Below are 27068 nucleotides of genomic sequence, written 5' to 3'. Positions count from 1 at the left end.
GGTCTAGTTCATACTGAACTTCTACAATGGCCGAGAAGAATCGGGTGTGAAGAAACATCACGCGTCTCATCCGCTTCCTGTTTGAGGTTGACGGTCCTTTTCCTGCCTGTTCCCGTGGCAGAGGCTGTGTTCATCGGCGGAGAAACGGTACAAAATGCCATCATTAGTTCTAAGCAGCAGTGAGAACGGTATCACCATGAACGACGTGGACGAGGGATTAGACAGCAATTTGGAAACCAAAGTAAGTACAAATATTTGCTTGATTTGAGTATTTATTACTAATAAGTTAGCCAGCTGATTAGCTAGCAGCGCTGTTAGTGGATATGGACCACGGCTCAGAGCTAAACTCGCTGATAAATTCTTACAAACTCTTTGTTACAACATGTCATTTACATCATATGAGTCGTCATTGCTCTAGATTAGAATACGAATATAGCCGATGAGGAAAGCTAAGTAAGTAGTCAGCTTGTTAGCTTTTTCGCATGCTGGTAACACGTGTGTTGATTTGGGGGGGGGGGGCGAAATGTCTCAAGCGCCCCCTGTTGGGCATCATGTGAACTGCACAGGGTGCAGAAACCGTGGCTGTGTCTGAAATGCAGTATACGATACTACAATGGTTCTCAAACTGGGGGCCGCCAGATGGCGCCAGAGGGCCATTGAAGTTCTACAACCTTATTTTGTTTAAAATTCATTTAACTTGTATGTAAGTCAGGATTGTGAACGTTTAGTTTATTGATTTATAAAGCACATTTAAAACAACAGATATTGAAACCAAAGTGCTGTACAAGAAATATAAAACAGAATTAAAACAAACTAAGAGTAAACAAAAACCAAAGAGAGACCAATGAAAAATTTACACTCTCAATTAAAACATAAAGAATACAAATAAGTCTTCAAAGGAGATTTAAACACAGAAACGGAAGGGGAAGATCTGATGTGGAGAGGAAGACTATTCCAAAGCCTAGGAGCAGCCACGGAGAAAGCCACCGGGCTTTAAAGCCACCTTTAGCCTTAAAATGTGAACGAGGAACTGAGAGTAGTAATTGACTGGATGATCGAAGGTGTCTTGAAGCTGTGTAAGGGGTGAGAAGATCACAAATATACTGTGGAGAAATTCCATGCAAAGCTTTATAAACAAAATAAAAAAAAATTGTTTATAAATTATTTACACTATGATGTACATAAAAATTAGAAATGTTACTAAATGAAATCAATTATACACAGCATACTAAGAAACACATCAAACAGAGACATCTGTTGATATACTAGTGTACAATGCTGTTTGCCACATGCTGATAAAACCTATGATTATTTAATGGCTAAGTTTTTAGATGGAGGACGTAGTGTCTTATCCATGAAAGTTCATACAGAAGAGCCTAGTGCGAAAAAAAACTTGGTTGCAAAAATGTGAAGACTCTATGGGGGCCACAAATGGATGCACCCTACACAAGGGGGGGCCCTCATGCTGAAAAAGATTGAGAACCATTGCTCTACTGTAGTACGTACTTTCCATTATAGAACTATGATATTGTGTAAATATGACCACGGATAACTTTTACTTACTGTTACTATGGTAAGTTTTGGTTATTGCTGTTCTTTGTGTCTGAGCAGTAGTTCGTTTACTATATAGTTATTTTGTTCCAATGTTGCTCAAAGTTTATACAGTGTCCATGTAGAATTATATTCAATATGTCCATGACAACTTTTATTTTATGTTATTCATCTTTTATTTCATACTGTAGCACTCATGAGAGTGTGCTAGCTTTTTGAGGAAACGTTTATGAGGAAGAATATCAATATTGAACATATTAAATGTTTTCAAGTGGTGAGTGGTGGCTTGGCAGTTAAGGCTTTGGTTACTGATCGGAAGGTCGGGGGTTCAAGCCCCAGCACTGCCAAGCTGCCACTGCTGGGCCCTTGAGCAAGGCCCATAAACCTCCAGGGGTGCTGTATCATGGCTGACCCTGCTCTCTGATCCCAACTTCCTAACATGCTGGGGTATGCGAAGAAAAGAATTTCACTGTGCTGTAATGTATATGTGATCAATAAAGACTCATTATACCACAGCACTGTTGATTTCTTGATTATAATTGGTTGGATAAATTTCCGGTAGGATAATTATCAAGAACATGATGGTGTGATGAATTTTCTGTTACTGGTGCGAAATGGATTATTTCTTAATAACAGTGTTTCCCTCAGTGTTTCATTCCTCTTATTTCTCCAGTAATTAACCACTGCTAACCATTCTTTTATTAAAAGTGAAATGTTTTATTGTTTATACTTTAACAGTAAAAAGCAAGCAGACTATCACGTTGTAAATGATTACCATTTTAGCACTAACTTGCATTAGCTTAGCGTTGTCCTTTTTCTAAGTTATAGCAGTGTTTAAGATGCTCATAGAAAATTTTCTCTTGTTTAATCATCAGAAAAAGAAAGACAAGGCCAAGAAGAAGAAAACCACAGTGACTGAAGAATCTGCTGACTGCGATCCACCGGCTCCCAAAAAGGTCAAACGAGAAAAGATGGACACAGCCAACGGGACAGTGCAGAAGTCTCCTGACGTTAATGGAAACTTTGGGAGGAAACCAGTTGAAGTGAACAACCTTCATTCCAGTGACGAGCTCGTGAACCCGGAAGGCGAGCAGCCAGAGGTAATCATCTCTTAATAGGCACTGTCACAATGATATGTGTTTCTGTAGCCACAAACAATGTGAATCAGGCACATTTTTACAGGTTGGGTTCAGGCTAATGATCTACTTGAACAAAATGTCCTTGACAAACCTCTGATCTGTTTGTTTCACCATTTTTATTTCTCATGTAAAGATTTCCTTCTGTGGTCACAGAAGTTTTGTCAAATTGTCATTTTTGTCTTTTCTGCACAGCTATTTATTTTTATTTAAGAGTTCTGGTTATTGTTGGGTATGAATACAGGGTGTCTGAAAAGTCAGGAACCAATAAGAATAAAACTGCAAATACTTAATTTTGTTTTTATTATTTAAAACATGTTCACCCTTATGTAATTTCTCAGCTTCTGTTTTTTGTTTTTGTGGATTTTGCTCAATATATTTGGATCGACATATTTGCTAAACATATTGCCATTGATTCCTGACTTTTCGGACACTCTGTGCAAGTTCCCTTGTTGTTACTCTAGAAACGGTAACATTAAAATCAGAAGGAAAGAAAATAAGTCTGAGATTTGCCTTGCAGCCACCATTACTGTCAGAGCTACTGTTATAGAAAATCAGTCAACGCCTGACCATTCGGGTTCGAGAATTCTGTAGTACTTAATTAAATTATTCTGTTTTAAGTAGGATAATACTTTGCTAGTAATTCCATTATTTTGATTGTCAGCTGCTGAAATTGTGTGTATGTGCATGTGTATAGATATATGTATGTGTGTGTATCAGTCAAAAGTTTAGACACACTCATTGTTTATTATTATTCTAAAATGTTGGGAAAAAGTATACAATGTAAACTCGTAAAAACTCTGGAGTAACAAGCGGAGCTATGGCAATTATGTTGTGATAAAAAAAATCCAAAATAAATCAAAATAATTGAATATTTTAGCATCTTTAAAGTAGACAGCCTTTTTGCCTAGAATTTCCAGAAATGTATTCTTGGAATTTTCTCAACAAATTTCTTGAGGAATTATCCTGAAATGCTTTTTAAACAGTATTAAAGGAATTCACACCTATGCTGGACTCTTATCGGCTGCTTTTCAGAATATTTCGCTCCAAGTCGTCCGTTGGGGAAAAAAATTTTTTTTTGTAAATAAAATCTTAGTTTTCTAATGAGAGAATTGAACATGTTGACACAGTTATATATTTGTCTACAACACCAATTTAAAACATTTAATCATACACCTTCAGATCAAAAGGTTTTTTTAGATCATGAGAAACATTTCAGTCAAGTGTCCATAAACTTTTGACCGGTAGTGTATAGATCATGTTTTCATGTTAAGTGATGACAAAGGAAAGTGTTTGATTATAGTCCTGAGGTGTTCAATAAATGGCTCTAAGGAGTGCTTCTATTATTGTTATTAGCATTATTATACTGTAATTAGGCTTGTAACATAATGAGGGCAGGAATAAGTAAATTGTAATTATATAATTGGAGGCTAAAAATATCATGATTGTGACAGGGCTCTGATCTGTGTCTCAGCTTCTCTGGCTTTGTATGTTATTTAAATTATGCAAACTAAATGTAACTACATTTACAAACACTTGATATGTTTGAAGTGTGGAAACAGCTTACAACAACAAAAAAACGATGAACAGGTTTAACTAGCATTGTGTTACACTATTTCACTTGTCTTTCTTGATTAATCTTGATGTGCTCTTCCTTGGTTTCCTTGGACACCCTAACAGAAGAAGAAGAAGAAGAAGAAAAAGAAAGCAGTGACACCAGATGAGACAACAGTTGACCAAGCACCGTCTGTCACTGGCATTGGCACAAAATCAACAAAGACTCAAGCAAAAGTCAACGGGCATTTCACCGACTCTACCTCGACACAGTCCAATGAAGACTCCAACAGTGAGAGTGAAAAGGATGTGGTAGGTTACTGTTTGTGCTCTTTCTGCTTAGCATTTGCACCACACTACAAGTAACACACGTGTCACAATTATGACATTTCATGAAGACTTTTTCTTTTGCAGTACCACTAGTGGAGAAACTACAGTGTAAACTTCAGGAAGAGCCATGCCCCTGGAGTTTATCAAGCTTTATTTGTGACCTAAATGCATGTTTAACTGCTTTGATAATGTTTACCTCATTTGTAGCAGGAAGTAAAAAGCCCACCCCAGGCAATTTCAGCAAGGTGGTTTTTATAACGTTGGGGGTGGGACACTTCAGATTCTTAAGAGCATTTAAGTGTAGAATTAGGTCTGGGTGGTACAGCTCAAAAAATTATCACAATATAGTGTTTCATATCATTCAGTATCAATAATTATTGATCATTTTTAATCTTTTTTTTAAACAAAGACCAGTAGAAAAAAATGTTTGAATTTAACCACTGTATTTTTAATTTATGCACTTTATTAAGACGAACAACCAGTCATTTTAGTTTTAACAGTCAAAAACAAAACAGAATTTAGACATATCTTCTCTTATGTTAAATCAAGATTAAATAAATAGGGGTTATACAAACTCTTGAACTTAAATAAAATATTACAAAATGTGCAATGTAAGTGTAGATCAACATTGCATTATAGCACCACGCTCTGGTTTGTGCTCCGCCTGTTGGCATAGCCTATCCTCATATAAAATTTCCACTTTATCACTTACTTCTGGGTAACACTGTGCTGAGGTCAGAGTTCTTGCTCTGAGGACACTCGCTGTTCTCCTCAGAGCCGACATTTTACCAAAAAACACAAAAAGAGGCAAAAATGTCACACTTCTTCCTTGCCTGCTGTTCAGAGTCACACTCACTGAACATGTGCGGAGCGCTGCGCATGTGCATTACAAGTCTCTCGCAGCTTGTTTCTCCGTACTTGGTCGGGACATTTTATTTTATTTATTTATTTAATTTTTTCCACCGCTTTGCACGCATCGGTGTTCTGCTGTTGGTCGGACGAAAACAAACCCAAAAAAGAACTGCCGTACTGATGACGTTCTTTTTATTCACAATCTCCTCGGCAGGCTCTGAACTCATTTTCGCATGTGTTTGTGTGTTCTGATGTCACATGGCAATGACGCGACCGAACCCCACAGATGCGCAACTTGTTAGTGGCTGTTTGCTTGTCACTCTTAGCACACTCCTTTTATCAAGGCATACGAAAGGCTGTTTATGATCCAGGGACGGCGCACGCTTGATAGTTGGTCATGCGACCAAACTTTGTCTGTTTACATTTTATTGAGCGTTATATCGAACACTTTTTCTATCGTTACTAATAAAGGTGTACCGTTGAAAAATACTGATACCGTTTTATCGCCCAGCCCTATGTAGAATGATGTCCTCAAAATTCTTGATCCGTATTGGTGGTAGAGAGAGACTGAACATTTTGAATGCATATATCTTCTAAATGCGAATTTTGGCACACACTAGCTTATAAATAACCTCAATAAACAAAATTTCAGTTTTAATTTCAAAGGGACTTTAAGCTGAGAAATTTACACAAACACTTGATCTCACATCACATGATTGATGTGAGATTTGATTGAGACTGGAAGTCTCAAATGAGCAGATATTCCTTTTTTTGTGTGTGTTTTTTTTTTAATTATTTTATTTTATTTTTTTAATATCAGCCCATTTATTACATCAGCCCATGTCTATGTCTGGGTTTGAAGGTCTTCTGAAACAGTTTGTTGGAAATACCTGAGGAATAGATATGTTTATAGTTGTGAGATGATGATGATGATGATGATGATGATGATTTTGTTTTTGGTCTTCTACAGGAGACGCCAGAGCAAAGAGAGGGAGCCTTCTCTAATTTCAAAATCTCACAGGACACCATTAAGCTACTCCAAGGTTTGACCACTCATTGGTTGACTTTTTCCAGATATGATGTTTGTGTTTTGGGATTTTGCGCTAATTAATAATTCACGTATTTTGCAGCACGGGGTGTGACGCATCTGTTTGACATTCAAGTGAAGACCTTCAACTCTGTGTACGATGGGGAGGATGTGGTTGGCCAAGCTCGAACAGGCACAGGAAAGACTTTCTCTTTTGCAATCCCACTGGTGGAGAAGCTACAGTCAGGAACTGAGGACAAAAAAAGAGGGAGAGTGCCAAAGGTGAGTTTCAGTTAGGGGCAAGAAACATCAGTCCATAATTTTATGGATAAAATTATCGTTAATCAGATTGTTGTGACCAGCTAAGTATACAGTGGGTATCAGATGCTCTGTGGCCTGTGGGCATAATCTTTGAGGCTACGAGTATATAAATTGCTGAGAATATGACTATGCGAATCAAGATTCTTTATACACTGGAATCCCATTGACGTCCACATTTGAAAAATATAAGCTTTTGATTAACATTTAACCACCTGAAAAGTGATTTGGGATGGCAGGAGGACCGGGGGTGTTTCTGAATGCGTCTTCCATGAATCCATGTCAGAGCATATGAGCAAAGAGGAGTGGTGTGACGCACTGCTCTCTATTCCGCTCTATTCATGTGCGCTCCATTCAGGGCCCAAGCGAACGCTCCACTCATGTACCACTCATGCTCACCGGTAAAGCAAAGTTTGCTCAAATCCTGCTCCGACTTGAAATTTCACTGTAGTATACTTGTTTCTGTTTGTAATACATTCCTTGATTAAATGACTTGGTTACAAAAAGTAGAAAAGATAACAAAATGTCAAACATTATAATTGCTATTAATGGTGTTAGTTTATTTAGAGCTCACCTTTTGCAGCATTACCATATTTGCGTAGCACATCCGCATGCTTTCTGGAAATGCGCCTTTTAAGTGTGCCGTCTCTCCACACACCCTTTCAATTTCTTCTCCTTCCTCATTCTAAACTAAGCAATGTTTTAATTCCATAACCTTAGACCTGTTGCTTATTTCAGAGTTTCTGTAAAACGACCCAGCATATCACAAGGTGCATTGAGGAGCAGAATCCTCTTTTCCCGGTAGCCAAAAAATGGCATTTTTGTCTGTTTTGGGGGTACCTGTGTTCAGCATTGATTTGTTTTGTGAGCTCACACACCACAGTAGTGGTTAATGGCTCATATGAAAGTAGACACGTAAGACTTTAAGAATTAGCAGTTATTTCAAGTATTTCTTCTTTTACCTAGCCTACCTGGGGCAATATATTCAGAATTTTAAAAAAAAATGATTTACTTTTAACACAAATGTTATATCTTCACAGCAAATGTTCATATCAACCCCATTCCTGGTCTCAAAGATGCCCCAAGTACTTGTCCATGAACACCCAAAATATGAGGAAGTTATCTCTAACCACTAAAATTGTGTGTAAGGTTATCCAAGCACGGGTAAAAACCTCTCCAAATGGCACCAAACCTCTCCAAATGGCACAAAATGAAAACAAATGGCAGTAGCATGAACTCTGTTATACTATGTGTAATTTCACACACACAAAAAAAGTCTGAAACATACATATAACGTTATAGAAATATAATGTTTATTAAAAATAGTGCCAGAGCCCCAGGTGAAGGAGCACTTGCTCTCCTTATGGCTCAAATGATAGACACACGAGTGACCCCTCTTCTCTGACTTCTCTGGGGGGGTAGATAGAGCCCCTCAACACAATCCACACAGTCTTCCTCCAAAAAAAAAAGAGCCATTCAGAAATAACTGCTCCAGAAGCTGAGACACATTCAGGCTTTTTCGGGAGCACGCCGCCGCTATAAGATGCCGGTAAATCGCACGCTGAGCGAAAACCAGTAGAAAACTAGCGATCAGAAAAAACTGCCAAACATGCAAAAACCTGCTGTATAAAGTTTTGCAGGAAGACCGCTAGAGCGGAGAAGCCATTTGCTGATAGTTTCTCTGCATGGCCCTGTAGCGCTTTGCTGATTGGCCTGTACCTGCTGACACACAACTCAAGACCAATGGATGCACGTGTAAAAGGTTTAGTTGTGCTGATTACGCTTTTGATTTTCTCAGCCTCTGAGTGGTCAATCATGTTGAGCTTGGGCTTGTTTGAAAGCTACAGTTGAGTATTTACAATTGGTCCATGTGGGTGTCAATCAAGTTAGACTGCCCGATTAAAATTTAGGAGGCAGATTGTTCAGCATAGCCAAAGCAGATTAGCTTTTTTTAGAATGTGTCTCAGATCAGTTTATGGCTAATTACTAAATTTCAGAGGGGTGGGATATCAAAACACTTAATGCATTTTGAAGAGGACATTTCTGACTAAATATGGAACTTTGCATTTGTTTTCTTCAATAAAGCTGATGGACTTTATACCGATGGAAATGTGCATGATTTATAAAACCGCAAGCGAACTGGATTTTCGTCTATGTAGGTAATGTAAGGTAGTAAACGTTTATATAAGTCCGATCTTTGGTTTAAATGTTTTAATTTTATTGTGGCAGTTATATACGCTGTTTTACTATCAAAAAAGCTTTAGTCGTGCGCTCCGATTTATCGGTCTCAATGTTTTCATGGAGAGGTGTGAATTGTTTGCCCAGCAGGGGACTCAAACTCCACCCCTTTCCCATCCCCCTGCTCACCAGCAGTTACGCACACAGTCATGAAACTGCACACACACAAAGCCACCAGTGTCCTGACTAATCTTGTACCAGAACGGCAGCAATAAAATAATTAGTTTGTTTATACTAACTGAAAATGTCTGATAAGTCGTTTTCCATTCCAAGTGTCGGGGCTTAAGGGGTTAAGAAAGGCACTCTCTACCCTGGTGGAGTTATCAGCACTCCGCTCCACTCTGTTCCATGTACAGTCATGTAAAAAATAAGTACACCCCATGGAAATTGTTGGCTTTTTTGACATTTGAACAAGCAAACATTTGATCTTTGAAACAGTGCCAATTAATAAAGTTGATCTACTTGAACAAAAGCACAAGGAAAAATGAGCTTTTTCAATAATTTATTCAACAGAAATATCAATAGAGGTGACATACTTCTGTGGAAAATCCCTTGCCATATTCTTCTTTTAAATCCCTTGCCAGACTTATAGGCATCCACAACCTTTTTCTCTGAAGAGCTTAAAGAACTCTTTAGACCTTGGCATGATGACACCACACACCTCAATAGCAAATTGAACACTAGATATGAGAGGTGTATAAATAAGACTCCCTAAGCAGGTTCTAATCCCTGGCACCCAATCTTGAACACCTGATTCTAATTTTATGGATTATTAAGGTGTGATTAATGTAGGGGTGTACTTGCTTTTTCCATGTGACTGATGTGTTTTTTTTTGTTAATTTAAATTGTGAAACGTACTACAAAATGTTAATTTATGTGTCATTTGATGGTGTCAGCTTTATTAATAGGCACTGTTTCAAAGATGATCAAATGTTTGCTTGTCCAAATATGTCAAAACCAACAATTTCCATGAGTTGTACTTATATTTTCACATGGCTGTTATTTTAAATGATTTGAAACATGCTCAGCCATGCTTTAAAATAATTAAAGTGATTGCCTTTAATGTCAGTATTACTAGAAAATAATTTTGTTACACGTTATGCAATAAAGCATGATGTTAAGATAGAATTATTTCAGGTTGATTACAGTTATATCAGTAATGTGTTGCACCCTTAGTTGGGAGGTTTGGTGAGAATTGAGTCATCTAAACATTGAACTCTGACTTATTTCATGTGGCCAAGTGACATTATTGAACAGCAAACTGAATGAAAGATTTTTTCCCTGTAAGTTAACCTTCATATTTGTTTTAATAACGTAGGTGCTGGTTCTCACGCCTACTCGAGAGCTGGCAATTCAGGTGGCTAAAGACTTCAAGGATATCACCAAGAAGCTCTCTGTTCACTGCTTCTATGGAGGAAGCTCCTACAACCCTCAAGGTAGTACTGGATACTAGCTTGAAATGCTGGATTAGTATGGGATTGGATTTCAGACAGCCAAAAAAACTAATTCACTATAAAAGACTGTTTTAAGAATTAGAAATGAAACAGCATATTTTATTAACACTTTTTGCAAAATTTACCCAACATTATAAGCTATAAATCTTTAGAGACTGTTCGTGTAGCAGCCAACAGTAACGTCAGTAGCCACACCTTACCTGTTAGGGAAAAAGATAAACAAAGATTTGTCACTCATCTCAGTTCCAAGGTAAAACATGCATCACCTAGCTTTGTTTTCGGTGAATTACAGAACAGAGTATAGTTCAACAAGGTGACTAACATAATTAAAGCTTAAATCACACATCTTTTATTGGGTGCATGGCTGTGATTTGAGAGTGTGATGATGTGCACATGTTGCACTAAACACTATTAAAATGGAATGAATTTCTGAAATCTATTACATGACAGAATTGCATAACTTTTTTTACTAAACAACTTGACATGGTTTGAGGCAAGAGTGAGAGTTGACATAAAAGCACTCCTTTTTCATATTGAAAATATTTCTTATACCTACTCATTCTTATATTTATTGATCCATGCAATATATTTCTTCTCCAGTGGATGCCATTCGCAGTGGCATCGATGTTCTGGTTGGCACCCCAGGCCGAATAAAAGACCACCTTCAGAACAACAAACTGGATCTGTCCCAGCTAAAACATGTGGTGCTGGACGAAGTGGACCAAATGCTTGATATGGGCTTTGCTGAACAAGTGGAGGAGATCCTCTCTGCTTCCTACAAAAAAGGTGAGCCATTTTCCACCAAAGGAAAAAATAAACACTTAAAATTGTTTATTATTTTAAGAGCAGCCCAAAAGTTGTGATGCAGGTGTCAACAGTGGCTTGAATTATGGAAAACAGTTAAAAAAAAAAAAAAAATCAGGGTCTGACCAAAATTGTGGTTGCCTGCCTAGAGCATACTTTAACTTTACTTTGACACAACTTCAAGATTTGATAAATTAAAAATATTTAACTGAAACTATGTAGAAGGGAAAAAAAATATATATAAACTTCTTAGTCTTCCTAACGCATAAACGTGAGATTCTCTTGGGTAAAAAATAGAGAAAGAGTTTGCTCCACTAATGCATGAATTATTGTGTAGTTGACAAATGAAAACATTGTCGGTAAAAATTTCTAAATAATTTTAGGAGCTTATGTGGATGCAGGGTCCTGTTTGTGTGTGTGTGTGTGTGTGTGTGTGTATATATATAGTCGATTTTGCACAGAATTGTCTACTTTATTCTGTTTTCACTTTCTGCACCATTTGTCTTGTTTGCAAAAGTCAAAGCAAAACACCCTGACACTTTAATCTAGTCTAAAAACATATTGCTCAACTTTTTAAGTTCTTTTATAATGCATATAAATAAATGCATAAATGCATCCTGATATGCAACTGTGCTAATAGCACATGACTTGTATCAATCCATTTCAGGTGGTGAAAACAACCCTCAGACTCTGCTCTTTTCTGCCACTTGCCCTCCTTGGGTTTATGACGTGGCAAAGAAATACATGCGCTCCCATTATGTCCATGTGGATCTCATCGGCAAAAAATCTCAGAAAGCAGCCACCACAGTTGAGGTAAGTTTCAAGGTGAAATCTTTCTACTGATTTCATCAAATCTGATCAAAGCCTCTGCTGTAGTCAGTCCGTCCAGAATTTTGCGGTTGCAGAAATTAACGCAGAATCGAGGAAACTCGGCAGTATTCGCAGGGGATTGCAATTACCAAAATTACTACAGATTTTCTGCAGATTTGGGCCAAGATGCTTCACGTGACCACATCACAACACACATTCTGCCAAAGTCTCTTTTCATTCACGTGTTGAACATGAGTACTGCTAAAAGGTCTCATTTACCAACAAGCATCACTGTTCAAGACCGTGCAAAACAATTTTGTGCAAGTGCAATTTCACTAACAAGTAGTTTTCTGCAAAAAAGCACAGAAAACTCGGTAGATTGCATTGCATTTTTTTTTTTAATCCGAGACAAAATTAGGCATTTTGGCCACAACGATCACCAAAAAAAAGCTCTAGGAAATCCTTTATGGACTGTATAGTCACTAACTGTAATGACCACAGTGGGTATAAATCAAACTATAAAGCCAGTACAAATTGTCACTTGTACAGTGCCTTTCATTATTATCTCCCTGCCACCCCTTTTTCACATTTTATTACAACTTGGAGCTGAAATGAATTCAACTGGCTTTTGTTCATCAGTTTAAAATGGTGGCCCTTTATATAATGTAAAATCGGTAATGAAAAGTATTTACAAATAAAAAGGTTTGCGTACGTATTCAATTTCTATTTCTGTGAAAACCCTAGACTACTTACATAAGAAATTACAAAACTAGTTGGCATTCATCTGTGTGCAATTAAAGTGTGTTGTGATCTCAAAATAAATACACCGGTTACTGGGACTGTACCAGAGTTTGTTAAACATGAAAGAGCAAGGTGATCTAAAAAATCAGAAAATATAACGTTACGGATAAACGTTACCCAGACACTCCACAAAGCTGTGTCCAGGGTTTGTACGGGTGCTGGAAATCCTTGAAAAGGCTTGAATTTTAATGTAGTGTTCTCAAGATTTGAAAAGTGCTTGGATTTCGGATAAAGTGCTTGAAACCGCTTGAAATTGTAAATGTGTTGCTTTCACAATAATTCGCTTTGTAACTGAATAGCTCACTTTTTTGATAAAATAAGCTTTTGCCTTTTGCATAAAACTAGAGCTACAACAACTAATCGATAATAATCGATTATGAAAATCATTGTCAACGAATCTCTTTATCGATTAGTTGGTCTGCGCGCGGTAGGTTTACTCAATGTTACTTTTGTTCCGGAAACATGCTTCAGAGAGTAAATACTAAAGTTATGCCCCAAATGACGTACTATACACTTACACTATACACTGTATACTCTACCGTCTACTGCAGTGTTTCTAAACTGTGGGTCTGCGGACCCCTAGTAGTCAGTGGTGTAATTGCAGGTGGTTCGTGGGAAAGTTTTAAAAATGTTTAAATAATATATTTATTTTTTTTGTTAAATGGATCAAAACTTATTCAAATGAGATGTTTTAAAATTAATCAATTTTGTTGTTCGTGTGCATTCACAAATATCACAATCTTTCATTGATGTGTTTAATTTAAATTTATTTACAAATGAAATGATTGATTGCAAAAACCTATGAGTGGTAGACAAGTTCAAGTGTCGCATTGATGGATAAAATAAACGATAATATAGAGAGTGAAATTAAATGTCGCACTAACAATAAAATGTAAAAAATAAAATCTTATTTTTTAAGATTTTGATCATATTTTAATTGTCCAATGTTAATAATATTAATGTTAAATATTAATAAAATAAAGCAACATATGTAGAAATGACTGTTAAAATATATATCCTATAATTGTTGTGGAGTGTGGGGAACCTTGTGTATTGTTTGAAATATGCTAGGGTTCCAGAGCTCAGAAAAGGTTGAGAACCACTGATGTAGTGTATGAATTTTAGAAAGGTAATATGGTCTCAAATGGAACACGTTAGTTTTTTACTAACCCGGAAGTATAAGCCACTTTGTAGTCAGTGGCACATGACGTCAATAAATACTAAAGTTGTGTCCCAAATGATGTACTATACACTTACACTATGCACTCTACCGTCCAGTGTATGAATTTTAGAAAGGTAATATTGTCTCAAATGTAACATTGGCATTTTATTTAGTAACCGCAAGTATAAACTGCTGCCTGGACAACGGTGCATGACGTCATACGCAAGTAATGTGATGCCGCTAGCTTTAGCACATAGAGTCACACCAGAGTCACCGACAATGACTTTCTTCAGTTTACTGTTTGTCAACGTTACCTTTTATTCCCAACATGACCCCAGTCACCATCAGATGGAGGCATAATCAAGTAACTGAGGAAGAAAGTGTGCAACCTCCAAGTTCTCTAAGGCAGGGGGGCATTTTATATTAAACACCACAGAGAAGATAAAACTTTACAAAGTGGAGTTTGTGTAGCAGGGAAGCATGACAGTGCTGCATGAGCACAAACTTATGTTTGTATCCACAATGCTCCACTGTGTGCAAGGGACGGGGGAAACTGGTGCAAGTTGCTTGAAAGTTTTAGTTTAATTTAAGTTTATTGTCATTATATGGTATATTAGCACGCTTGCATTCTAACTTCTGGTGTTTTTTATAACGGGAGTGATCTATTAGCAATGATGCCGCGTTGCTCCTCACTCGCAGTGGGAGCGCAAGTAAGATGTCTAAGACACTATGATCAAAAGTAAAACAATATGCTTAAAAGCAAGTAACAGAAACCATAATGTGCAGTGAAAGGGAGTTTTTATATTTTTAATTTAGGACTGTAGTTTAATTCAGTGTTTTGTGTGCATCCATTAAAAAAAATAATGCATAAATACTTATATAATATAAACTTGTGTGTGTGTATATACAGTATCTCACAAAAGTGAGTACACCCCTCACATTTTTGTAAATATTTAATGTGACAACACTGAAGAAATGACACTTTGCTACAATGTAAAGTAGTGAGTGTACAGCTTGTGTAACAGTGTAAATTTGCTGTTCCCTCAAAATAACTCAACACACAGCCATTAATGTCTAATAGTGAAAAAGTAAGTGAAAATGTCCAAATTGGGCCCAAAGTGTCAATATTTTGTGTGGCCACCATTATTTTCCAGCACTCCCTTAACCCTCTTGGGCATGGAGTTCACCAGAGCTTCACAGGTTGCCACTGGAGTCCTCTTCCACTCCTTCATGACGACATCACGGAGCTGGTGGATGTTAGAGACCTTGTGCTCCTCCACCTTCCGTTTGAGGATGCCCCACAGATGCTCAATAGGGTTTAGGTCTGGAGACATGCTTGGCCAGTCCATCACTTTCACCCTCAGCTTCTTTAGCAAGGTTGTCTTGGAGGTGTGTTTGGGGTCGTTATTCTGCTGAAATACTGCATACTGATCATGCTCTGCTTCAGTATGTCACAGTACATGTTGGCATTCATGGTTCCCTCAATGAATAGACGTATGAGTGCTGCCAGCATTGCTGCAGAGGTTGAAGTGGTGGGGGGGGGGTCAGCCTGTCAGTGCTCAGACCATACACCGCACACTGCATCAAATTGGTCTGCATGGCTGTCGTCCCAGAAGGAAGCCTCTTCTAAAGCTGATGCACAAGAAAGTCCGCAAACAGTTTGCTGAAGACAAGCAGACTAAGGACATGGATTATGAGACCAAGATAAACTTATTTGGTTCAGATTGTGTCAAGCGTGTTTGGTAGCAACCAGGTGAGGAGTACAAAGACAAGTGTGTCTTGCCTACAGTCAAGCATGGTGGTGGGAGTGTCATGGTCTGAGGCTGCATGAGTGCTGCCGGCACTGGGGAGCTACAGTTCATTGAGGGACCCATGAATGCCACATGTACTGTGACATACTGAAGCAGAGCATGATCCCCTCCCTTGGGAGACTGGGCCGCAGGGCAGTATTCCAGCATGATAACGAACGGAACGGAAAATAATGGTGGCCACACAAAATATTGACACTTTGGGCCCAATTTGGACATTTTCACTTAGGGGTGTACTCACTTTTGTTGCCAGTGGTTTAGACATTAATGGCTGTGTGTTGAGTTATTTTGAGGGGACAGCAAATTTACACTGTTACACAAGCTGTACACTCACCACTTTACATTGTAGCAAAGTGTCATTTCGTCAGTGTTGTCACATGAAAAGATGATGATCAAATATTTACAAAAATGTGAGGGGTGTACTCACTTTTGTGAGATACTGTGTGTGTGTGTGTTTGTTTGTTTGTTTATTTATTTATTTATTTATTTATTTATTTATTAGGGATGACACGGTACCAAAAATGTAGTAGTTGGTACCGATACCACCAAAAGTACACGATACTCGATACCAAAGTCGATACCACAGTGTGGTTTAAAAAAAAAATGTAATTAAAAACTCTCCTGGAGGACATCCTACTCTGGCTGATACTGGCAAAAAAGGGGGGGGTTATTTTAGTTAACAAACACTGTCTGACATTGAGTGGAGGTGCACTTCTAAACGCATGCACACACCTTATACTCTTAATGCAAGCATTAGTTTAAATTCACTGATATGGTGGCAGGCCAAAAAGATTTATTAAAAGCATGAACATGTGAATAATAATTAGTGACTTTAGGCTACATTTAGCTGACAGGACATGGGCTGAATGGTGATGCATGGTGTCCATTCGGAGGTAGTTTATAACAATGCAATGTGTTGGCGTCGTTAACAAGTAACTGGCTATCCCAAACATTACATGGAGCATAATGTTAGCTGGTTTCACAGCAACAATGCCGGCTGCCTCAAACAAACATGATATAGGACCGTCTTTCAGGTGCTTCGCCAAATTCCAGGTGTTTCCTCGCTTTGTTTGAAATGAACGATAGCATCGATTATATGTTTGTTGTCATCCGCTTCGATTGCGATGTATTTATAATTAACTCCTACCATCTTTCCTCTCAACGAGTCGCGACGGAGGTAAACTTCTGTAGTTGTTCCTGTGTGCGTGTAGTTGTTGTTGTTGTTGTTGTTGTTTACCACTTGTGGACCGACTAAAACACTTGCGTGTATTTGCTGCCCCCTTCAGGTCCGGAAGAATTGCAATCTCGGTACCTCCATTAGAACCGGTACCAATGCTGCTCCAGAAAAACAAGTACCGTCACGTATTAAGAATGTTGGAACCGACTTGGTACCGAAGTATCGGTTCTCGTGACATTCCTAGTGTGTGTGTGTGTGTGTGTGTGTGTGTGTGTGTGTGTGTTTTCATATATGTATGTGTATATATATATATATATATATATATATATATATATATATATATATATATATAAACACACGTTTATATTATATAAACGTTTTATATCCACTCAGTTTGTGGATTTTATTTTAAATAAACAAAAAATGGTACTGAAAGTTCGCCCCGCCCCATTCGATAAATCAAAAAAATAATTAGCCAACTAATCTATTATATAGATTAATAATCATTAGTTGCAGCCCTACATAAAATAAAAACAACTGTGCTCAAGTCTGCGAGTGTGGCTATACAGTAGTGTGATCGGCCAGTCTTTTTTTTTATGTGCTCTCTCTGATGGAATAGAGTGGGAGATTACAACATGCCTAGAGGCATACCTCCAGGCATGTTGTAATTGGCTTGAGAACGAAAAATACAAATTACAGGAGGCTACTCAAGGATTTGGTCCTCGATTTTAACCATAAAGTGTGCAAAAAGGAGGTGCAACTTTTCACCATGGGAGAGTCTGCACTTTCAGGCCATGTGAGAATTTTCGATTAGGCCAATTAAGATTGTTTAAGCTAGCTGGCGAAATCGGATGCTAACGATAGTCGATTTTCGGGAGGGATGCTAAATGTAACTATAGCCCAATTTTTTGCAAGACAGTTGATGAAGAAAGTAAATGTCATTAATTGAATTGATATATTAGTTGATTATCCAGGGTGGAAAATTAACTGGGGCTTGTGGCCAAAATGTCCCCCAAATTCAAGATAAGGGTGAAAAATGCCCCTGCACAATTAAACTAAATCTTTTAAAATTGTCGCAATTAAAGTGGAATGTGAAAATGAATGAAAAGTGTTGATTGCGGCATTACATTTAGATCTTCTCACATTGCATCAAAGATTGCTTTTCACGCGTTTTTTCCCGCGTTGAACTTTATAACTAATCCCACACGTTTCTGTAGAGCTAATGTGCAATGGCCAATCGGAGACGTTTAGATTAGTCACCAGTGATGAAATCCGCTGAAAACGCCGGAGTTTGTTCAGTGACTGAATTCTGCACTCTCATCATAAACAACAAAGTGCAGATATGATGTAAACGAGAGATTCATTTTGCAGTTTTGCTCACTTTCTGTATATGATTTAATGCCAGTTTGAATAACCGTCTTGTTTTTCATGCTACTAAAATAACTAGTGTGAATAATGTCAGGGATATGATATGCCATATCCCCACACACAAAAACTTTCTTTTATGTGTTCTGTTAATCGACATTAATAATTATAACAATATCATGTCTACTTACAGTTGATATTGACTTGCAGACAGTTGATACTAGGGCTGCACAATTATGGCCAAAATGATAATCCCGATTATTTTGCTCAATATTGAGATCTCAATTCTTTATCACGATTATTCATTGATTTTATGGACAACATATTTTTATTGCACTTTCACATTTAAAGACCGCTGCTTTCACCTCCATGTTGTGCCACATTCCTGCTAATGTACAAATCTTTGCATCAAATTAGACTGATCCTTAAAGTGCATCATCTCATAGAAGCAAAACATAAATAAAATAGTACCCAAAATATAGGATAAGTAAAAGTAAAAATGCCATCAACCAAATGAAAATATGCATCAAATATAACAATATGCAACCAAATGAAAACAATTCAGGCGTATGCAGGAAAGGGTATAATGTTTACAGGAGGAGAGACGCAAGACAGTTTCTTTTAGGAGCACTTGTGCTCCTAATTACAAAAATTTAGGAGCACAGTTGAAGTTGAGGGGTTTTTTTTAATTATTTTTTTTACAGATGGTAACATTTAATGTGGGACAATATAACACAAGTAGGCATGAGAAAATTTGAGCTGGCCAATTATGACCGAATTTAGGAACATAGTGTGAGCCATGACACATTAATCTACCTTCTGATAAACTAAATATAATATTTTCAGTTAATTTTACAGACTGTATGCAAAAAAACAACCGGTAACCTGTTCCACCTTGTAAACAAATACAATAAACATCAATGTTCAGTGTTTGAAGTCTGCTCCTCTTAAATATACTTAAAGCTACCCTATTATACAGTTCTGGGCTAGAGTCAGTTCTCGAACCGCTCTGTGTATATTGGTTAGATATCTGAATAATCTCATAAGGATGTGATTGGGTGAGTTCATTTACCCGTCAGATGTAAAGCACTTTTGTTTAATGGTGTTCATTAGGGATGCACCGATCAGGTTTTTACAGCCAGTACTGATCCAGATACCAGTCTTTTTTTTGTTTAAGCTTTAATCAGGAGGTCTGTCATAAACAGTTAAATGTAAGCTCTCTGCTCATGGTCACTGTTAATTGAGTTAAAATAATAGCAGTGAGAAATATTGTTGGTTAATTGATAAATAAACAAGCATAAAATATTTATTTTTAAATATTTTAAACAGTAGTCCTAATTAAAAGTAGTTTAACACAAGCATGATCCATATTAGGAAAAAGGCTTATAGCTTTCTAAGGAGATAGCGAACTAAGCTTAATGTCAAATTTATATTAAATGCAACCCATAGTAATTAAACATTATTTCATTTCTCATTTTATTTATATATTTATGAAGTTATAATCTTTTTTTTTTATATTAAATGATTTATTTATAACTAAGCACATTTTCTGTCTTTACATTTTATTAGTTTTGTTTGTTTGTTTATCAGTTGTTCCTTTTAGATCGGTTCCCCAGTACAGTGTTGCCATGTCTGCTGATAATATTGTTTTTTGGGTGATTTAAATCAAAACATGGAAACTGGAGCTAACTTTTCTAGTAATATCTGGCAACCTTAAGTTTAAATGAAGTGAATACGCTATGTATTTGAGTTAGTGAAGAGCGTGAAGGAAAGCAGCAGCGTACTCCTTCTGAACAGTTGCTGCTCTTGATTATGATTGGTGAGGAATTTTTTAATAAAGAAGTTTGAATTAAACCCATCTTGTAGCGTTAGCATTATTATTAGTTTACTCCGCCTGATGCCACTGTATCTACACGAGAAGGTGAAAGTTCAGGTAATTTTGCGGGATCAATAAAAGATGGCGGTTTGTGATATCGGAGAGTTGAGAGAAGCAGATGATGTACAGTGTTAATCTTGTCATCATAATTGCTTCTCTGCAGTATTTACATGCTTGTTCGTTTGACTGAGGTGATGAAAAGCAGTGTGAAAGTAACTGTTGCTCGGTGTAGATGCATTTTGGACTTCCTGTATTTTATTCCGATTGTATTATACAACTCTGAACAGGTCACTCGCACCGGTGCGAATAAATATTTATTCACGGTTGCACAAAGTACTTCATTCACGAATGCGAGTGAAATGGTCGCACTGTAGAGCCCTGAGTTTATCTGCAAAGTTTTTTCCTGTTCGGCGTGATGATGCTAAATGGCACTACAGAGGTTGTCGGGGACATTAAACCTCATGTTAATGTCATGATTTTCCCTCGTGCTGGAGCTTGCAGTGAAACTGGCAGCTCGAGCACTAAAATGCTAACACCGTTTCGGGGTTTTGGCATTACAAAATGATGTCATTCCTGCGCCGCTCTATGTGATGGGCTGTAAGTTTAGGAAGCACTTGATTTGATCTGCAGCGGAGTTTTCTATTAGTGGAGGACGAACTTATGTCAATATCGCAGTCCATAATGTTCATTTAATCGTGGGCAGTCAAAATCGCAATCGATATCCGATTATTTGTGCAGCCCTAGTTGATACATTTTGAACCAAAAATGCTACAACAAATGCTACTGTGTTTTTAATAGTATAGTAACATCTGATTTAATATGATGAAGTATGTAAACATGTAATTTACCACAGTTGTAAGGTGCTGGAAAAGCTTGAAAATGCACCTTGCAAATGCTTGAAAAGTGCTTGAAGTTGACTTTGGAAAAGGTGTAAGGTTTTTATGGACAAGTGCCAAGAAGAAATCCATTTGCTGTTTGGAGTTTGCTAAATGGCCGTTTGGAGACTCATGTGGGAAAAGCTTCTCTGGTCTAATCAGATCAACATTTGACTTTTTTTTCTGTAATTGTGGCCAAAGGTGGTTCTACCAAGCACTGATATATTGGGGTGAATAACATGCAACCAAGTCTCTGCTTTTTTTTTAAATTAATCTTTGTGTCTATTTTGAATATAGTGTGTGTATCGTATGGAGAGAAAAAAAATCCCAATTAATGCTACAAAATGTAGAAAAGTTTCAAGGTCATGTGGGATAAGTACTTATGCAGTGCACTGTATATCTGTTTCTTGACAACAGTAAAAATGTACCTTTTCAAGTAAGCATGCCAATGCAAATGAATAGGCAGAAAATACCCTTATTTCCTGAAACTATATCTGGTCTAACTGGCTGTCACGAAAGAATGAGGATGTGTCTGGGCAGATTTTTTTTCTCCAAGGAATCGTTAGATCAAATCTTTGGCATTATGCTAACCTGCACATGAGGCTGTTTATGTTGGTGGTGTTGTTTTTCATTCAGACTTCTTTTGAAGCTCTCTGACTAATTATCTAGGTTTTAATCATCATCAGTTGAAATGCAGAGATTTCAAGTGAAACTCTGTAAATGGAGCTCGTCTTATTTGAGTTTCTCCAGTATACAGTTGCCTCCTTGGCATGGCAAGGCCAGTCCTATTGTTTTTGCTATTAAAAAAAAACAAAAAACTTTTGGGTTGAATGAGAGATGATGGATCAGAATTTCAGCTTTTATTTCCTGATATTTATATCTAGATGTTTTAAACAACTAAGAACCTGGCACCCTTTGTTTGAACCCACCCATTTTTCAAGTGATTTATATATTGGAATATGTTACTCACAGGTGGTTTTGTTACTCAGGTGTGCGCTGTAAGATTGACTGATTTAAAATATTAATAGCTCTGAATGTCTACTCTTGGTTTGAGCCCTGGGTTTTGCCTGAAGACCACATTTGTTGTTAAAAAGGATAAACCAACATGAAGATCTGAGAGCTGTCTATGAGGGAAAGCAAACCATTTTGAAGATGAGAAAAGACTGGGAAATGATCAGAGCCACTGTAGAAGAATTGAGCATAGCCAATACAACAATTTGGACTGTCCTGAAACAGAAAGAAACCACTGGTGTACTAATAACCAGAGATCAAACATGTTAGCCAAGGAAAAGGACAGTTGATGACAGTAAATTTTTGAAAGCTGTGAACAAAAACCCAAAAACAGCAGTCCATGATATCACCAACAACGTCCACAGGGCAGGGGAGGCATCACAATCCACTGTTTGAAGGAGACTTTGAGAGCAGAAAAATAGGGGCTATAATACAAGATGAAAACTACTCATAGCAGTTAGAATCAAAGAAATGATTCAAAGAAGCACAGAAATACAGAGATGAGCGACGAAAGTTCTGGAACCAAGATTAACCTCTACCAAGACGATGGAAATTCTGATCTATCATCTCATTCACATTTTGATCTCAAACCCAAATATGTTTGGTTTGGTTTTTTTTTTTTGTTGTGGTGGTGGTTTTTTTTTTTTTTTTTTTTTTTTTTTTTTGCCATTCCAATACTTTTGGATGGGGTTGTACCTGCTTTCAAATGCTCCTTGTTTTTGAATACATATGGTTGGAAAATGTAAATTAACACTCTTCATTTCCATGCTATTGACATGGTTTATTCCTGGTGGACAATTGGTTTTTGTAAACTTCACAATCTGGAGCATTTGGGTTAGGGGCTTTCCTCAAGGCCACAATCATGGCTCTCTGGGGCTTCTGACATTGGAATTTTCAGTCTACTGGTCCTGTCTACTTTAATTCAAGGAAGGCAAACTTGGACAAATTGCTTTTGGCAAAGTTTTCAAGTGTTTAATTGTTTTCCAGCATCTGGCCATAGCATGCCATTGGTCTCAGAGGGCAGCAGTGATTGGTGATGTAGTGCAGGTGTACAGCGGCAGCCACGGACGCACCATTGTCTTCTGCGAGACCAAGAAGGAAGCACATGAACTGTCCATGAACACCTCCATCAAACAGGTTTGCTGGCTGCAATTAGCTAAATTTTACCAATGAAGCTACAATTAAACGCACACAAATATGATTGATTAAAATAGTAGAGAAACAATTAGTGATGAGAAATGCAACACCAGTGTAATGCAAAATGATATTGCTGAACTTGAATGTATCCTGCATATGGCTCTCAACATGTCTGTTATGTAGTATTAAGAAAACAATATATACTTTAAAATTTTTTCCCTGTCCAGAGTGCGCAGTCTTTGCATGGAGACATTCCTCAGAAGCAACGTGAGCTCACACTGAAGGGCTTCAGGAACGGCAACTTTGAGGTTCTGGTGGCCACCAACGTGGCTGCACGAGGCCTTGATATCCCAGAGGTTGATTTGGTTGTACAGTGTTCTCCTCCAAAGGTGAGAAAATCTCAGATTTTGACCTACACTTTTGCTCAATTAGGGGGAAAAAGTCAAATAAAATGCTTAGTATGTTTCGACTTAAAACTCCAGATTTCATACTAAAGTTTCTTTTGCTTTCAGGATGTTGAGTCATATATTCACCGCTCTGGGCGAACTGGCAGAGCTGGAAGAACTGGCATCTGCATCTGTTTCTATCAGCGCAAAGAAGAAGACCAACTGCGATATGTGGAGCAGAAGGCTGTGAGTCTCCAACAGCATATAATAACCATCAAATTACCTAGGGCTGGGTGAAGTATCGATATAAATATCGATATCGTGATAAATGATTACGTAATACAAGTTTCTGAGATATCATTGATATGGTGATTTATTGTTTACATTTTTAATAATCACAAATTAAATGGTATTGAATGGATGCCATTGATTTGATGTAATTTCTTTTTAAACTTGGTCTTTGTCTTTGTAGATATTAAAGAAAACTGTCATCAAACTCAGTTTAACATTTGTTGGCTAAATTATATATCGTGATGCGCATCATGTATTGTGATATGATATTTTTGTCATATCGTCCAGTATATATCTGGGATATGAATTTTAATGATGTCTCATGCTGTTTTGATTTTTGTTCTATCCACTAGGGCATTACTTTCAAGCGTGTTGGTGTCCCAACTGCTAATGACATCATCAAATCCTCCAGTAAAGATGCAGTCAGGTGATTTGCAACTTGACTAATTGAACAAGAGTTTGTTCCACAGTCCAGGGGCCTCTCTCATAAACAGTTCATATGCACAAATGCATAAAAATATTATGGTAGAATGCATGTGACTCCAGATAAACAGTAACATGTGTGTAACCATGACAGTTTAAGTCCATTGCCATGTAGGATGTCGTACTGATTTATTTATTTATTTTTAAATACCTCCCTGACGGATATGTCCGTTGTCTATGAACATTATTGAGTTGGTTCTGTTTAGGCAATTATGGGCATGTTATGGCCTTATGAGAAGATATTTATACAGGTAATGAAGATCTTCCTACACGTGTTCCGTACACAATATTGGTGTGTTGTGTATATATCCAATGCCTAGTACATTTCCAGAGGAATCCCATGGCTTTGATTAGAAAATACTTTATCCTTGGCTTAATCTTTTAGTGTTTTAATCTTTTAAACCTGTCATTGTTTGTTGCAGGTTCCTGGATTCCGTACCTCCTGCAGCTGTAGAACATTTCCGTGCAGCAGCCGAGAGGCTAATCGAAGAGCGAGGTGCAGTGGAGTCGCTAGCTGCTGCTCTTGCACATATATCAGGAGCCACGAGTCTGGAGCAGAGATCGCTCCTCAGCTCAGATGCTGTAAGTGGACTGAAATACGCCGTCTCTCAAATGAGTGGTTATTCTGGAAGACAGTCGAACATTGTTGCACCATGCATTATAGGCTCATGTTAATGTTGAGCAAAACATTTAGTGTCAAATCTACTGATCATTTGTGCCATCACCAACTGTATTTTGGTGTTAAAGCTCACTGTTGGGACGGGACACACACGAGGCTTTTTAGCAGATGTAATATCAGTGAGCTATCCATTGTTACTATCCAATTGTTATTTTGCTTATTCCACCGCAGTATGCCAGTGTTTGCCATTTTAATTTATTAACGAGCATCACTCTTTTAGCGGTTTATAGTTGCATTTAATATTTCAGAATGTCCATGAGACAGCTTGGTTTTTCACCAGCCTCTTTTTAATAAGTTAATGAGAAGGGGGGAAAAGCACGGCTTGTTCTAAGACTGAGAAACCTGAAAGGGGAAACTCCTCTCTCCTGTTGTATCTACAAAGTCTGAAACGCTTTCCATTAATGCTGAATAAACAGAAAATGTCACAATAGCAACAATTATACATTTTTCTTTGTTTTCTTTTTTTTTCACAGGGTTATACCACATTAGTGCTCAACTGCTCTCAGGAGATGCATAACATTGGCTTTGCCTGGCGAGGGCTGAAAGAGCAGCTCGGGGAGGAGATCGATGACAAGATCAAACGAATGACCTTCCTCAAGAGTAAAAAAGTATGTTTGCAAACATATTAGCAGCAAACATTTGTTGATTTCCCTTGAATTGCATTAATCACAGGGTACGGCGGTACGAAGATTATTAATTTATCTCTGTTTCCTTGTTAGGGGGTTTGCTTTGACGTCCCAGCCGATAAGGTGAAAGAAATCCAGGTATGGGAATATTTGGAGAGAGAGAGAGAGTGTCTGTGTGTGCATGCGCGTGCGAGAGGGATTGCTATCAGTGCAGAATTTGATACAAGTGAGGCGTGGTGCAAAAGCTTACCTACTCAGTAAATCTGTGATCGCAATGTCAAGTTCATTTCGCAAACTTATGTAAGCACACACTTGAGTTTTGAAAATCTACTTCCTTAAGCTAACCTGTTGGACTCTAGGTTCAAATTTCACAACTTGCCATTCATTTGCTGCCAAAACTTGCCAACCTGAACAAAAAAATGAAAAAACTCTTAACTTCCAAACTAAACACCTTCAATGTACCTTTTACAGGACAAATGGCAAGATGGCCGCAGGTGGCAGCTGACCATCGCCACTGAACTTCCCGAATTGGAGGAAAGCATGCGGAACCGTGGAGAACGAGGGTCTGGTGCAAGAGGTCATGGTGGATTCCGCAGTGGCTTCCGTGGTGGCAACAACCGAAGTGGAGGAAGAGGAGGAGGGGGAAGAGGTGGAGGAAGAGGTAGAGGAAGAGGTGGTGCTCAAAAGAGGAACTTCAGCCAGGCTTTTGATTATTAAACATCACACATTTTCTCTAGTGACTTTCTTTTCCAGCCTTGACGACTGGGTCTGTCAATTTTTTTCCACTTGTATTTGGGGAATCAGCCATTGCCCTTCACCAGAAAACTGCTTTCCCAAAATCTTGCTTAAACAAAACAAGCTAATTGCCTTGCAATTGTGTGTTTAAACAGCTCTATTTAAGCCCATTCACATGAATGTGAATTTCATTAAAGTTGTCTTAATACACACACATTGTTTCTGTCTTTATTTTCCACATTGTATTTGGTTAGCACCTCTTCAAGCAAGAATTCATTTAAGAATTTTCTTTTTACAAAGTTGATTCTTAGTTCTTGCTCGTAATTTCATTCAGTAGACACATGGTTTGTCATAAAGAAATGTATAATTTTAACGTATCAAAAAATATTTATTATAAAAGCAGTATAATGGCCTGATAAAGTCTGGAACTATGTGTTAAGTTAGCGCAGTTATCATTATTGATTAGTTTGAACAAAAATGTGGGGAGGGACCTTAAAGCACCATCAGTCTTCATTTGGAGAGGAAGTGTCTGAAAAGACATCCTGTATGTTTTTATGAAAGTTTGAAGCAGAAGTTACATGT

General features: G+C 37.7%; 1 protein-coding gene across 2 annotated transcripts; it reads left to right on the top strand.

The window, feature by feature from the left end:
• Positions 1–75: 75 nt before the first annotated feature.
• Positions 76–26698, top strand: ddx21 (DEAD (Asp-Glu-Ala-Asp) box helicase 21). Of its 2 annotated transcripts, none has more exons than XM_053619112.1 (16): positions 76–241; positions 2427–2651; positions 4371–4553; positions 6394–6466; positions 6554–6732; positions 10325–10442; positions 11061–11246; positions 11932–12077; positions 23137–23286; positions 23514–23675; positions 23799–23918; positions 24317–24390; positions 24869–25028; positions 25599–25733; positions 25845–25889; positions 26223–26698. In XM_053619112.1, the coding sequence occupies exons 1-16, from the start codon at positions 155–157 to the stop codon at positions 26466–26468; spliced, it is 2289 nt and encodes a 762-aa protein (XP_053475087.1). In that variant the 5' UTR covers positions 76–154; the 3' UTR covers positions 26469–26698. The 2 variants fall into 2 exon arrangements, with proteins under 2 accessions (XP_053475087.1, XP_053475086.1); XM_053619111.1 differs by having other exon boundaries at positions 84–241; positions 4368–4553.
• The last annotated feature ends 370 nt before the right edge of the window (positions 26699–27068 follow it).

This window comes from Ictalurus furcatus, chromosome 29, assembly GCF_023375685.1.
Source record: "Ictalurus furcatus strain D&B chromosome 29, Billie_1.0, whole genome shotgun sequence".
In the NCBI taxonomy this organism is placed as follows: Eukaryota; Metazoa; Chordata; class Actinopteri; order Siluriformes; family Ictaluridae; genus Ictalurus; species Ictalurus furcatus.
Note: the sequence above shows the minus strand (reverse complement) of the source record. Positions and strands in the feature narration are given on the sequence as shown.